Source organism: Pseudophryne corroboree, chromosome 3 (assembly GCF_028390025.1).
Source record: "Pseudophryne corroboree isolate aPseCor3 chromosome 3, aPseCor3.hap2, whole genome shotgun sequence".
Lineage (NCBI taxonomy): Eukaryota > Metazoa > Chordata > Amphibia > Anura > Myobatrachidae > Pseudophryne > Pseudophryne corroboree.
Genome location: NC_086446.1, coordinates 195,654,571 through 195,667,594, shown reverse-complemented (window position 1 = coordinate 195,667,594; position 13,024 = coordinate 195,654,571). Strand labels below are relative to the sequence as shown.

General features: G+C 42.2%; 1 protein-coding gene across 1 annotated transcript in view; it reads right to left on the bottom strand.

Annotated features, from left to right (window-relative positions):
- The window catches only part of LOC135057230 (collagen alpha-2(IX) chain-like), a 151,984-nt gene that overhangs the window by 123,225 nt on the left and 15,735 nt on the right, over positions 1–13,024 (bottom strand). Inside the window, exons 3-8 of the mRNA XM_063963125.1 lie at positions 11,258–11,374; positions 8,697–8,858; positions 8,374–8,508; positions 7,987–8,148; positions 6,793–6,954; positions 520–636 (exon numbers count right to left, since the gene is read on the bottom strand). Coding sequence (XP_063819195.1) covers positions 520–636; positions 6,793–6,954; positions 7,987–8,148; positions 8,374–8,508; positions 8,697–8,858; positions 11,258–11,374 — 855 coding nt within the window. The remainder of the gene's footprint in view (positions 1–519; positions 637–6,792; positions 6,955–7,986; positions 8,149–8,373; positions 8,509–8,696; positions 8,859–11,257; positions 11,375–13,024) is intronic.

Here is a 13,024-nt window from a genome sequence, read left to right as displayed (position 1 = left end):
TCAGATCAGGTCTTGCGATATCGCTCACAGTCCCCCCCTTAGCCGCGTCATGATTTACATGCTGCAGCATTTGGGGGTCAGAGCAGGGGCTGCAACCCAACCATCTTTGTTCTTCAGATGCAGACTAGCTGGACCTGGCTGTATGGATCCTACTGCAAGTCTGAGCAAGCTTCAGCTTATGCAGAATGACCAAAGTCTTCTAACATTGGGAGTCGCAACGTATTCTGAAGCTGTGTCCTAAGGCGCAGCACTCTTATCTTGCAAATGCATGCAGGAGGCGTCTATCTCTTCCTGCTGCATTTGTGTTTTGTTTGTACAGAATTGCTTGCACTTATGCAATTCCATACAAATTGTAATCTGGCCCAAAGTGGGTAGAGGCCATTTACCTCCTTGTGTCCCCCCCCGCAATAATTTTGCAGAAAAGGGTATAATTTCAGAATGTCCTTTAACAAATCCTTACAATAAACATGATATTATTATCAGTCAGGATTTGATTACACTAAATAAAAATGTACTTACCTGAGGCTCCTTTGTCTCCTTTAGCACCTGTTGCACCTTTAGCACCTACTATTCCTGGAGTTCCAGCTGTTCCTGCAGGACCTGTTGGACCCCTGTCTCCCTTTACACCTTGTACACCTTCAAAATCAGATTGTTATAGAAAGTTAAATATGCATGTATTGCTTTATTACTTGCAATTTTAATATATACAGTATTTATCAAATAAATGGTCATTTTAGGGATGAGTGAATCAACAAAAATCTCTCTCCATTAACAAACAATTTACGGGAAAGATACCAAGTACTGGAGAATTGGACACCAAATGTCCTTCTTTAAGGCAGGAGTGATATCCAATAATTGACTGGACTCCTCTGCTTGATTATTATATCTTATGGGGACTGATGCGCAAAATTTAGTAGACCAGTCCCCAATCCCATAAGTAAATTATATAGCGTGTGTGTATGTATATATATATAAATATATATATATATATATATATATGCAAAATAGATGGTTGTACGGAGAGCGCTCTAATGTGTGTAACAGTCTCTTTAAATTCCTTCCTGGATAATCCTATGAATCCTATGAATTTGACCACGGAGAGGTGATTCTGAAAAGATACTCTCACCAGATTCACCCAGACAGTGATAACACTCGTTAATCCATAGCTTCCAATACAATTTATTAAAATCTTTTTCTGAAATAGATAAACTTTATACAAAGAATCAGAACGGTCCTGTATGCTGGCCATAGGAAATTTGGATTGTCTTGCACTGAGATTTTTAATTGATATATAGGGAATCCATCTCAACTTTTACTTCTCTTCAGTCAGAGTTTTGCTCTTACATATAAAAATTATGTTTTTGATTTTGTTTTGTTAAAGACACCCCTGAGGAAGTCTGGTTAGATGAAACTCATTGGGTGATAAACATTGTGGGCGGACAGGCTGTCATTTGAGCTCCTACCTGGCTGGGGTGGACAGCAAGTCCATTTAAGATCATGTCCCACGATTGTTAAGATCAATGTAAGAGTTTATCTATTTCAGAAAAAGATTTTAATACATTTTATTAGAAGCTATGGATTAACGAGTGTTATCACTGTCTGGGTGAATCTGGTGAGAGGGTCTTTTTCAGAATCACCTCTCCATGGTCAAATTCATAGGATTATCCTAGAAGGAACTTAAAGAGACTGTTACACACATTAGAGCGCTCTCCGTACAACCATCTATTTTGCTGAATTACCGGTTCTCGACTGGCAGGAGGACTTGTATTCGAGATTAGCAGCTGCTTCTCCCCAAGGACTATCGTGTCTAAGGCGGGATTTTTCAATTAGCGCAATTTGCTTACTCTATTGTTTGATATATATATGTGTGTGTGTGTGTGTGTATATACAGTGCCGTTTCTAGCGGCGGGCGAGCCGTGCAACCGCACGGGGCGCCCGCCGCGGCACTTTAAGTGTTATTTCCCTTCTCCTCCCTCTCCCCGAGCGCTCCTGCTCGAGGGGGCGGAGTTTCGCGAAATGACGCGTTTGCATCATGACGCAAACGCGTCATTCCACGAAACTCCGCCCCCTCGAGCAGGAGCGCTCGGGGAGAGGGAGGAGAGAAGCCTGGAAGGAGGCGGCGGCGGCCGGCGCGAGGGACGTCCGGCGGCGGGATCCGAAGAGCGGAACATGTAAGTATATCTCTCTCTCCCCCTTCCCCCCCACCACTTGACACCTGCCTGCCACACTGGGGATACCTGCCTGCCGCACTGGGGATACCTGCCTGCCGAACTGGGGATACCTGCCTGCTGCACTGTGTAAATTGGGGACACCTGCCTGCCGCACTGTGTAAAATGGGGGCCTGCCTGCCGCACTGTGTAAAATGGGGACACCTGCCTGCCGCACTGTGTAAAATGGGGACACCTGCCTTCCGCACTGTGTAAAATGGGGACACCTGCCTGCCGCACTGTGTAAAATGGGGACACCTGCCTGCCGCACTGTGTAAAATGGGGATATCTGCCTTCCGCACTGTGTAAAATGGGGATACCTGCCTGCCACACTTTGTAAAATGGGGATACCTGCCTGCCGTGCTGTGTAAAATGGGGATACCTGCCTGCCGCGCTGTGTAAAATGGGGATACCTGCCTGCGTACTGTGTAAAATGGGGATATCTGCCTGCCGCACTGTGTAAAATGGGGATACCTGCCTGCGTACTGTGTAAAATGGGGATATCTGCCTGCTGCGCTCTGTAAAATGGGGACACCTGCCTGCCGCACTGTGTAAAATGGGGACACTTGGCTGCTGTAATGTGTAAAATGGGGACTTTTTTTATTTTTTCCCCCCTGTGGTGGGCGTGATGATATCAGATGAGGCCATGCCTTGTCGGGAGCGCGCGCGCCTCCGGCGCGCGCATACTTTTTCTTTTTATAGCTATATGGGGGAGGGGACGCAATTTTTTTTATAGCAATGGGGGGGGGGGGGGGCGCATTTTTAAATCTCGCACTGGGAGCCAAATTGTCTAGAAACGGCCCTGTGTATATATAATAGCTATGTAATGGCAGTCAACATTTCGATTTGACAAGAACACCCTCCTCAGGATATTTTTCTATATGTATTGGTGGTGCTGTCCAACATGGATCAAGAGAGTCCAGAAGGGCTGTGGAGTGCCAGGGATTCTGTGTTCCATATATATATATATATATATATATATATATGCTTTGTGTGTATAGCATTTTCCACATGTCCTTCCACTTGCTTAATGAGTTAATGCATATTAGTTTTCACTGGTCAAAAGTTTACATTATAGCCCGGGTATGCATGTGACCTTAGTAGTTTATTAGCCATGTACTCTATGGAAAGTGTAATTCAAGACCAATAAGTATATAAGAAGTTATGATGTTTACACACTACACTAGCTTGGTAGTAGCTTGTATCTTGCATTATTTTGCTTTGCACAGCCTCAGTAAGTAATGTTTGTGCACAATTTAAACATTGCAGAGAGGAAGAACAGGGTAGTTGAGAAACGTACACCCATTTCTCTACCAACTATGATTTATAGCAGAAAAAACAGCACTGACACAAAAACTCCAGATATCTTAATGATGAATGGGTCATGGATGAAAGTAACTGATAGCAGAATAATATTGAGTACATTGCAATGATTGGATTACATTGGCGCTCAATGACAATTAAGAGCTTTCTGTGAATACATTGGACCTAATAAGAAGTCAGACACATCTGTGGCCTCTTTTCTGTCTTCCCATGGCCTGCTTGATATCTCATGTTAGCCTGAGTATTCGCCTGTCTATGCCGCTTATCTGCCTATCTTCATGCAGATGGCTTCCCCTCCCATATGAATGCTCCAAAATAGCATGTAAGCTAGCATGGATGGTGTAATGGTTAGCATTACTGCATCACAGCACTCAGGTCATGGATTTGATTCTCCCCATGGCCCTAACTGTGTGGAGTTTGTACATTCTCTCTATACTTGCATGGATTTCCTCCAGGTAATCCAGGTTCCTCCCACAATCCAAAACTATACTGGTAGGTTAATTGGCACCCAACAAAAAATTACCCTAGTGTGTAAGTGTATTTAGGGCAAACTAGATGGGCTAATTGGTTCTTATCTGCCTTCAAATTCTGTTTCTATGTTACATGCCCAACACTTAACGACCTAACAGAAGGTCTAGAGAGCATGGTGTCAATTTTTGCAGATGATACCAAATTGTGTAAAGTTATAAATGCGGAGGGGGATGCTGAGTCGCTTCAGAATGACTTAGTTAAATTGAAACTTGGGCAGCGAAATGGAGAATGTGCTTCAATACAGACAAGTGTAAGGTAATGCACTGTGGTAACAAGAACAAAAATAACACCTACCTACTAAATGTGGTAAAATTAGGGGATTCTGTACTGGAAAAGGACTTAGGTGTCCTCATAGATAGCAAACTAAGCAGTAGTAGCCAAAGTAGGACTGCAGCAAAGAAGGCTAATAAGATATTAGCATGCATAAAACAGGGAATTGATGCTGGGGACGACAGTATTATACTCCCGTTATATAAATCACTTGTGAGGCCACACCTTGAATACTGTGTACAATTCTGGGCACCTTACTACAAAAAGGATATCCTGGAGCTAGAAAAGGTTCAAAGGCGGGTGATCAAACTAATTAAGGGTATGGAGACGCTGGAATACGAGGAAAGGCTTGCAAGACTAGGCATGTTTACACTGGAAAAGAGGAGATTAAGAGGGGACATTATCAACATTTACAAATATATAAGGGGACATTACACAGATCTTGCACAGGACCTGTTTTTGGTTAGATCAACACAGAGAACTCGTGGACACTCGCTCAGGTTAGAGGAGAGGAGATTCCGCACAATACGGCGTAAAGGCTTTTTTACGGTAAGGACGATACGTGTTTGGAATTCCCTGCATGAGGGAGTTGTAATGGCATACTCAGTTAACACCTTTAAGAATGGGTTAGATAAATTCCTAATGGATAAGGATATCCAGGGTTACGGGGCATAGTCAAGCACTATGGTTATTATAAAAAAGAGGGGTAAAACGTAACGGCAGTCATCAACTTCAGTCAAAATTTTCTACAAAATAATCGTGCAAAGGAGACCACAAATAGGTTGAACTCGATGGACAATTGTCTTTTTTCAACCTTAGATACTATGTTACTATGTTACTATGTTATGTTACATGGCACTCCCATGAGATGGAGCTGTTCTATGTGTCCATATAGTAAACACCAAGTTGGCACCTAGAAACACCTATACTACTGAGAGATCAGACAGTGGATATTTGATAACTCTGTCCACACCTTCAATTTTCATCTGAGTGCATATACATGGTATGGAGTATGCACACTGTACAATTGTTTTCTATGGCCAGGACAGTTTGCAAATATCCATGTGATCCATATGCAATAGGACTTGCTTCTGACTAAGAATGAGCCCCATTGTCCATACATTTGACATACTGTAAGCAATCTTCTGTTGTCACATCCTTATATTTACCGGACAAATAATTTGTGCAGGTAAGTAAAGCAGTAGCTGATGAGAGCTGAACAAGGTATTACCTGCCAGGCATCACTAATATATCCATGAACATTTTTAAAAAAGCCCAAGCTGGGAAGGGGATGATGCAAGCTGATAAAATTTAAAGGGTTCCATCAGGTCATTAGTTATGTCACTGTTTGGCTACGGTACCCAGGACTATTTCTAGGGCCGAGTGAGCCATGCAATCACACTGGGTGCCTGCAGCCACTGTCTGCTACAGACAGTATTCCATGCAGCCTGGCCATCCACATGGAATACAGCTTAAAATGTCCCACCCAAAATGGACACAGCCTCAGATGTAACACTTCTGCAGAATGCTAGAGGATCTGGAAGACATTTTGGGAGGGACATTTACTAGATGCTAAAGGAGGCAGGAATGAACAGCGCAACAGTGTAAGCACCGTGGTGGCGGAGGCATCATGAAACCTCTGACAACGAGCAGGTAGAGTGGCATAATTGTAGGGGGCATTACTATGTGAGGCATTATATGGTATCAGGGGCATAATTGTGTGGGGCATTATATGGTGGCAGAGGCATTACTGTGTGGGGCATAATTTGATGCAAGGTGCATTACTGTATGGGGAATAATATGACACGAGGCATTACTGTGTGGGGCATAATATGGTGCAAGGGGCACTATTGTGTCGGTGTAAGATAATCTTTTCCTGCAAGGTCACGCACCCTGCAGTGAGGCCATGCCCTTTTTTGGATGCATGCAAGCCTTTAGCGCACGCAAATATTTTGTTTGTCAATATCTATGGGGGAAAGGGGGTGCATTTTATAGAGTTCACACTGGGAGCCAAATTTTCTAGAAATGGTCCTGACAGTTTCTACTGTATATATATGTTTGGCTACAGATAACAGTAAGTAAGGATAGACCCTTTTTTGCTTCCCAAAATCTTTTAACCCACAATTACAATTTCCTCCCAAACAAGACTCTGATGCACAGAAATTAACAGGATAAATTGAGAACAGTTCCTGTAATTGTTTTAGTTATTTTGGGACCTATACAAAAACAATGTATGTGAATTTGTAGGCCTTGGAAGACATCCTATTGGAAGACCCATGTTCTGCAATCTCTCACTGTTTCAAATACATTTTGTAATTTGTCTCCTTAGTCTGGAATGACACCTGAGATTCACTACAGTCTGAATACATATATATCAGATTATACTATGTCCATTCTTAAATACCAAATACTGTAGATCAACTATCATAGCATTTGTGGTTCTCTTTGATGTTTACAGTACCTGGATTTCCCTTTTCTCCTTTGGCACCTTCAGATCCCCTCGCCCCTGTGGCTCCTGGAGACCCAGCTGCCCCTGCAGCACCTTTGGCACCTGGAGATCCAGGAACACCTGTTGCCCCTTTAGCATTAGCTAAACCATTACTGCCCTTGAGTCCTTGTGGTCCTAGAACAAAAGTAATAAACCAAAAATTAGATTCACAGATAATACTGTATGATATCTACAGATTGACACAACCCAGGTTGTGACACTAGTTAAATAGGCTTGATCATTGGCAGAGGTTACTTCTTCATAAATAAGGCAAAGCTTTATGATAAATATTCCCCATAGTGCATTTACAAATGTTTGTATTACAAGACTGTTTGTGAAAATGTCTTTTAATATAAATTCACAGAGTCACTGTTTATGTGGATACCTGTTCGATTAAGGGGAATATGTACTAAGCAGTGATAAAAGTTGAGAAGTGAGCCAGTGGAGAAGTTGCCCATGGCAACCAATCAGCATTGACGTAACATTTAAAATGTGCATACTATAAAAGTATGCAGAGCAGCTGATTGGTTGCCATGGGCAACTTCTCCATTGGCTATACTTGGTGCAGTATGTGCAGTGGACACAGGCCCCTGGGCCTAGAGGGGTCCACACTGCACACCCTGCACCCATTTTTTTAATACTTACCTCTCCAGAGTCCCACGGCAGTGGCAGTGACTCTGAGAGTTAAGGAAGCATAAAAGAGTGCAGGAATGTATGAGGCTGAGATTAAGATCTGTGAAGATAGACAGTAGCGAGGCACAAGGTAGTTTTGTAGAAGAGAATAAGAAAATGCTTACAGTACACACTATTGTAATCTGACAAGAATACTTGGTTTTAAAAATGTATGCATTAGCATTTTTATTATTGTGGTTAAGAGATTATTTTCTATCTGGTAATATATATTTGGATTATATTCTTGGAATGTTTCCCATGTTATAAAGCAAGTGCATGATTCAGGAATGCATTTTCTGGAAACGTATTTTATCATCATTAGGAATTCTCAGAAGAGTTCCAGAGTCAGGGTTTTCCTAAATACAATACTTATTGTTTGCAGGATATCTCATTTAAATCAATAAGATACTGTAACCTACAGTACTGTACATTATATATGCTTTTTACATCTGCCAACATCTGTAATGATGTAGACAGTACTACAAAGGAAAGTACCTGGATCTCCTTTATCTCCTTTGGCTCCGGCAGCTCCCTTGATACCTTGGATCCCAGTCACTCCTGCTGATCCCATAGCACCGTTAGCACCAGGAGCTCCAGAAGCACCTGTTGCCCCTGTAGCACCTATTGGTCCTCTTTCCCCTTTTACACCTTGCACGCCTTAAAGAAAAAACATATACAAAGCAATGTATCTGCATCTTTATTAATAGGAGAGTGCAAAAATAAAACCTACAGTATATCCTGCTTAATATTTCCACATTTCACCTATATTCCTTAAACATTATCTTCAGTAAATCTGTATGAAACTTTCACAGAAGAATAACATTTAAGGGAATTTAATATGGATAGCAATGCTTAGGATGTTAACGAAATTGTTTTTCATACCAGGATTTCCTTTATCACCCTTTGCACCAGCAATTCCAGGGGCTCCGATTGCACCTTTAGCACCTGGGATGCCTGCAGCTCCGGTTACCCCTGCTTGTCCGGCCACACCCTTTTCTCCTTTCAGACCTTGAAGACCTTACACAAGAAATAGCACAGTAGGTTTAATTATACACTCTAGTACCTAAAAGAAGGCCTATACCAGACCAAACAATGTCTCCCATCCCATTTAGAAATTATACCTTTGTTTTCAGTTTATGAAAAGTACAAAACACTATATGAAAACTGATTTTGGGGACTTAAAATAATAAAATGGTTTAGATTACCTAGATCACCTTTGTCTCCTTTGGCTCCAGCAGCACCTTTAATACCTGGGGTCCCAGGAGCACCAGCTGCACCTGTAGCACCTTTAGCACCTGCAATTCCATCAGCACCTTTTCCTCCTGATGGCCCCATCGAGCCTTTTTCTCCTTTAAGACCTTGTTGACCTTAAATAGCAAATAGTAGATATAATTCTCTCACAGTGACCACCTATTTATAATTGGCAGAATCCCAATCAAGCTTAATAGAGTTGGATCTTTAAAGCAAGCTTGCAGAACCTATTCAGTAAATTTCTAAATGAGGAAAAATACAGAGACAGAGCTATGCTTTTGTTTCTTTGTGTAATGATACATCTAAAATGTAAAATAACTTCTGCTGTAGCTCATTCCTGTTTACATTCTGTTTATCTATTTTATGTTATATTTCTGTTTGCATGCCAGGGTTTCTCATGTACTTGTTTAGAGTACTGTTGCTGGCCGCTCTTGGTGAGTCTGTGTAACTGCAGTCTGTTTCTTGTACGTGTGGCCTGTGCTGTCTCACCTGTCAGTAAATGAGGCCATTACCTTGTGTCTGGCTTCCAGCCATCCTGATTGGGGCGTGCTTCCTTTATTACCAAGCATGCCCTTCAGGTGGAGCCGGTGATACAGTAGGTTCTTGTTCCTGTATGTACTAGTGCCTGGTCCCTGTCCTATGGTGTGGAATCTTGAAACTTGTACAGTTGGTACTATTGCGTTGCTTGAGATTCCCAGTCCAGTTTGAATCCTGTGTGTCCTGTCCTGCCAGAGTTCAGAGCACATAACCTTTGTTACCTGAGTTCCTGATTTTACATGTGAGACCTTGCCTGGAAATATTATCAGACAGCTCCGGTTTTTCTTGCATTGTCTTGCTCTGTCCTGCCTAGCCTGGAATCCAGGGCTCTCCTGCAGCTAAGTGTTCTTGTTGTTACACTTTGCTTTACTCTGCCAAGATCTTTAGGAACTCCTTGCTCAATGATTTATTATTCATTCCATCATGTGCATTGTTGTATATGCATATATGGTTTAGTTGCTTATAACATCCAAGGACATTGTTGCTCCCACAGTTTGTTTGTTTGTTTTTTTGTTTGTTTGGTTGCTTATTATATCTTACACATTACTGCATTCTCAGTCACTCGTGTATTTTGTGTCATTGCTTTCATTACTCTGTGCCTTGTTATACATGTAATGTGTTTGTGTTAAGAACTCTCTCTTCAGTCTGTGCCTTAGTTCCTATGAGGGGAGTTCGGCGGCCGCGCAACACATAATCTGTTCATAGTCCTTCTGTATTCTTTCCCGTTGGTAGTCTTGCAGGTTTTAGTTAGCTTTCCCCTTACTCACTCGCAGTCACGTTGGTGCCTTGTTACCTCATAAGACCTGGGGGAATCAGAGTCTGGGCAGACCTAATTCGCCCATTCAAATGCGGCTGCTAAAGGCAGAAGACTAGCTCTTCAGGCACCATCTGACCATTGGGAGGAGTAATGGAGTCAGGGGTAGAGTAGGTGTAGCTGCGATTACTCATTCCCAGTGGCAGCTCCTCACGTGAGTTCTGGAACTCCCTAGTTGCCACCCGGTCTCCAGAGTTCCAGATACTCATTTCCTAACACCCAGGGCCCTGAGGAGTGTGGGAGGTGGTAGAGAACTCTTTCATTGGGCTTGGCTTTATGGTGGGCACCCTAGTCAGTTAGTGAGATTGACAATTGCCCCTATGTTTGATTCATGACACTCACTTTTCATTGCCCATCTCCACTCTTGATGGCCCTGCTCACACCAAACCTTGATACAACCAAATTTGAAAAATGGATATCAAATCGTCTTATCAAGTCATGCTTTAACATGTGTAATTCCACATCTGATCCTGAAATATGACTTTGCTTTACCAGCAGTCAGCTGAACAGGATATCAAGAGACGTTTGGTTAGTGGCTGGTCTCCCAGGTCCTGCTGCTGCAGGCTCAGTCCTAATAGTATTTACCTAAATTCAGACATGCTTTTATCTTGACAAACTACTACTGTATATCAATAAATCAGTATTGAGCTAAACTAAAGCACATGGTTTTTACAGGATCCAAAGCTTAGGCACTGCCAATATCAGTCACATGCTCTAGAATATCAACCTGCATAATGAGCAATGAACCCATATGAATTCCATACCAGTATTAAAAACACCATAATGTTTATATTTGTAGAACACCAGTAGTTCAATGTTGTTGTGGTCTTCCCCTAATACACTATGGAGCTCCAGATGTATCCATGCTCATCCAGCCTGCGGCTCATCCAAATGGATGCACGCGCTGCTCTGAGGAATGAGTGCAACTTAGTACACTGAGTTGCAGCTAAGCATGCACCCACATATTTATGGGTGTTTGTACTTAAATGCACACGACCATCCGAGTCGCGGGCACCCTTGCCGTGTTGAGTTTGCCATGCATACGGCAAAGTGCAGGCTGGATGAGCATGGATACATCTGTATATCTGGTTCAACATTTATCAGTGTACTTATCTTCAAGTTCTTTGATCAGTTATTGAAATACATCATTGAGATTTGTGTTACCTGGTGTGCCATTGGTCCCTTTATCACCTCGTTCACCTTTTTGACCTTGGGGACCAGCTTTACCTGGTGATCCTTGGTTTCCTTTTAAGCCTGGACTTCCTGTTTGTCCCAGTGGTCCTATTACAAAATATTCAAAAGTTATCAATTTATTTATAATATCTGATCTATCTACATTGATACTATTTAATTCATGCATGTTTATTTTGTACCAAGTTAAAAAAATAATAATTCCTAAACAAGTAAATGGCATTGGTATACTTCACAGAAAATTCTCAATGAGCAATTACTTACACATCACGGTATTTTGAAACTTATTTGTGAAATTAGAAACACCATAGAAGGAATTTAATTTAGCATAATCACACCTGTCAGTCCTACTGTATATTAAGATGGGCACAAATCTCTGTGTTTTGGTTTTGCTTCTAAATAATATAGTAGTCATGTCTTGGTTTTGGCCAAACCATGCTAAAGTGTTTTTGGTTTTGGTTTTCGATCCGGATCTGGATTTCTTTAAAAATTAATACAAACAGGTAAAATCATGTAATTTTAATTAGTGATGAGCGGGTTCGGTTCCTCGGAAACCGAACTTCACCCATTTTACACGGGTCCGAGGCATACTCGGATTCTCCCGTATGGCTCGGTTAACCCGAGCGCGCCCGAACGTCATCATCCCGCTGTCGGATTCTCGCGAGATTCAGATTCTATATAAGGAGCCGCGCGTCGCCGCCATTTTCACTCGTGCATTGGAAATGTTAGGGAGAGGACGTGGCTGGCGTCCTCTCCGTTTATTGTTGAACTTGATTGTGCTTTATTGCTTAATTGTGGGGAGGACTGGGGAGCAGCTGTATAATATAGGAGGAGTACAGTGCAGAGTTTTGCTGATCAGTGACCACCAGTTATATCCGTTCTCTGCCTGAAAAAAACGCTCCTTATCTGTGCTCAGTGTGCTGCATATATCTGTGCTCACACTGCTTAATTGTGGGGACTGGGGAGTAGCTGTATTATATAGCAGGAGTACAGTGCAGAGTTTTGCTGACAGTGACCACCAGTATACGTTGTCTGCCTGAAAAACACTCCATATCTGTGCTCAGTGTGCTGCTTTATTGTGGGGACTGGGGACCACCAGTATAATATATATATATAGGAGGAGTACAGTGCAGAGTTTTGCTGACCAGTGACCACCAGTATACGTTGTCTGCCTGAAAAACACTCCATATCTGTGCTGCATTGTAGACAATATATAGTAGGAGTACAGTGCATAATTTTGCTGACCACCAGTATATAATATATAGGAGTATGGTACAGAAGGCCACTGCTGTACCTACCTCTGTGTCGTCAAGTATACTATCCATCCAAACCTGTGGTGCATTTCAGTTTTGCACAGTTTGCTGACCACCAGTATATAATATATATAGCACTATGGTACAGTAGGCCACTGCTGTACCTACCTCTGTGTCGTCAAGTATGCTATCCATCCATACCTGTGGTGCATTTCATTTTTGCACAGTTTGCTGACCACCAGTATATAATATATAGCATTACGATACAGTAGGCCACTGCTGTACCTACCTCTGTGTCGTCAACTATACTATCCATCCATACCTGTGGTGCATTTCATTTTTGCACAGTTTGCTGACCACCAGTATATAATATATAGCATTACGGTACAGTAGGCCACTGCTGTACCTACCTCTGTGTCATCAAGTATACTATCCATCCATACCTGTGGTGCATTTCATTTTTGCACAGTTTGCTGACCACCAGTAT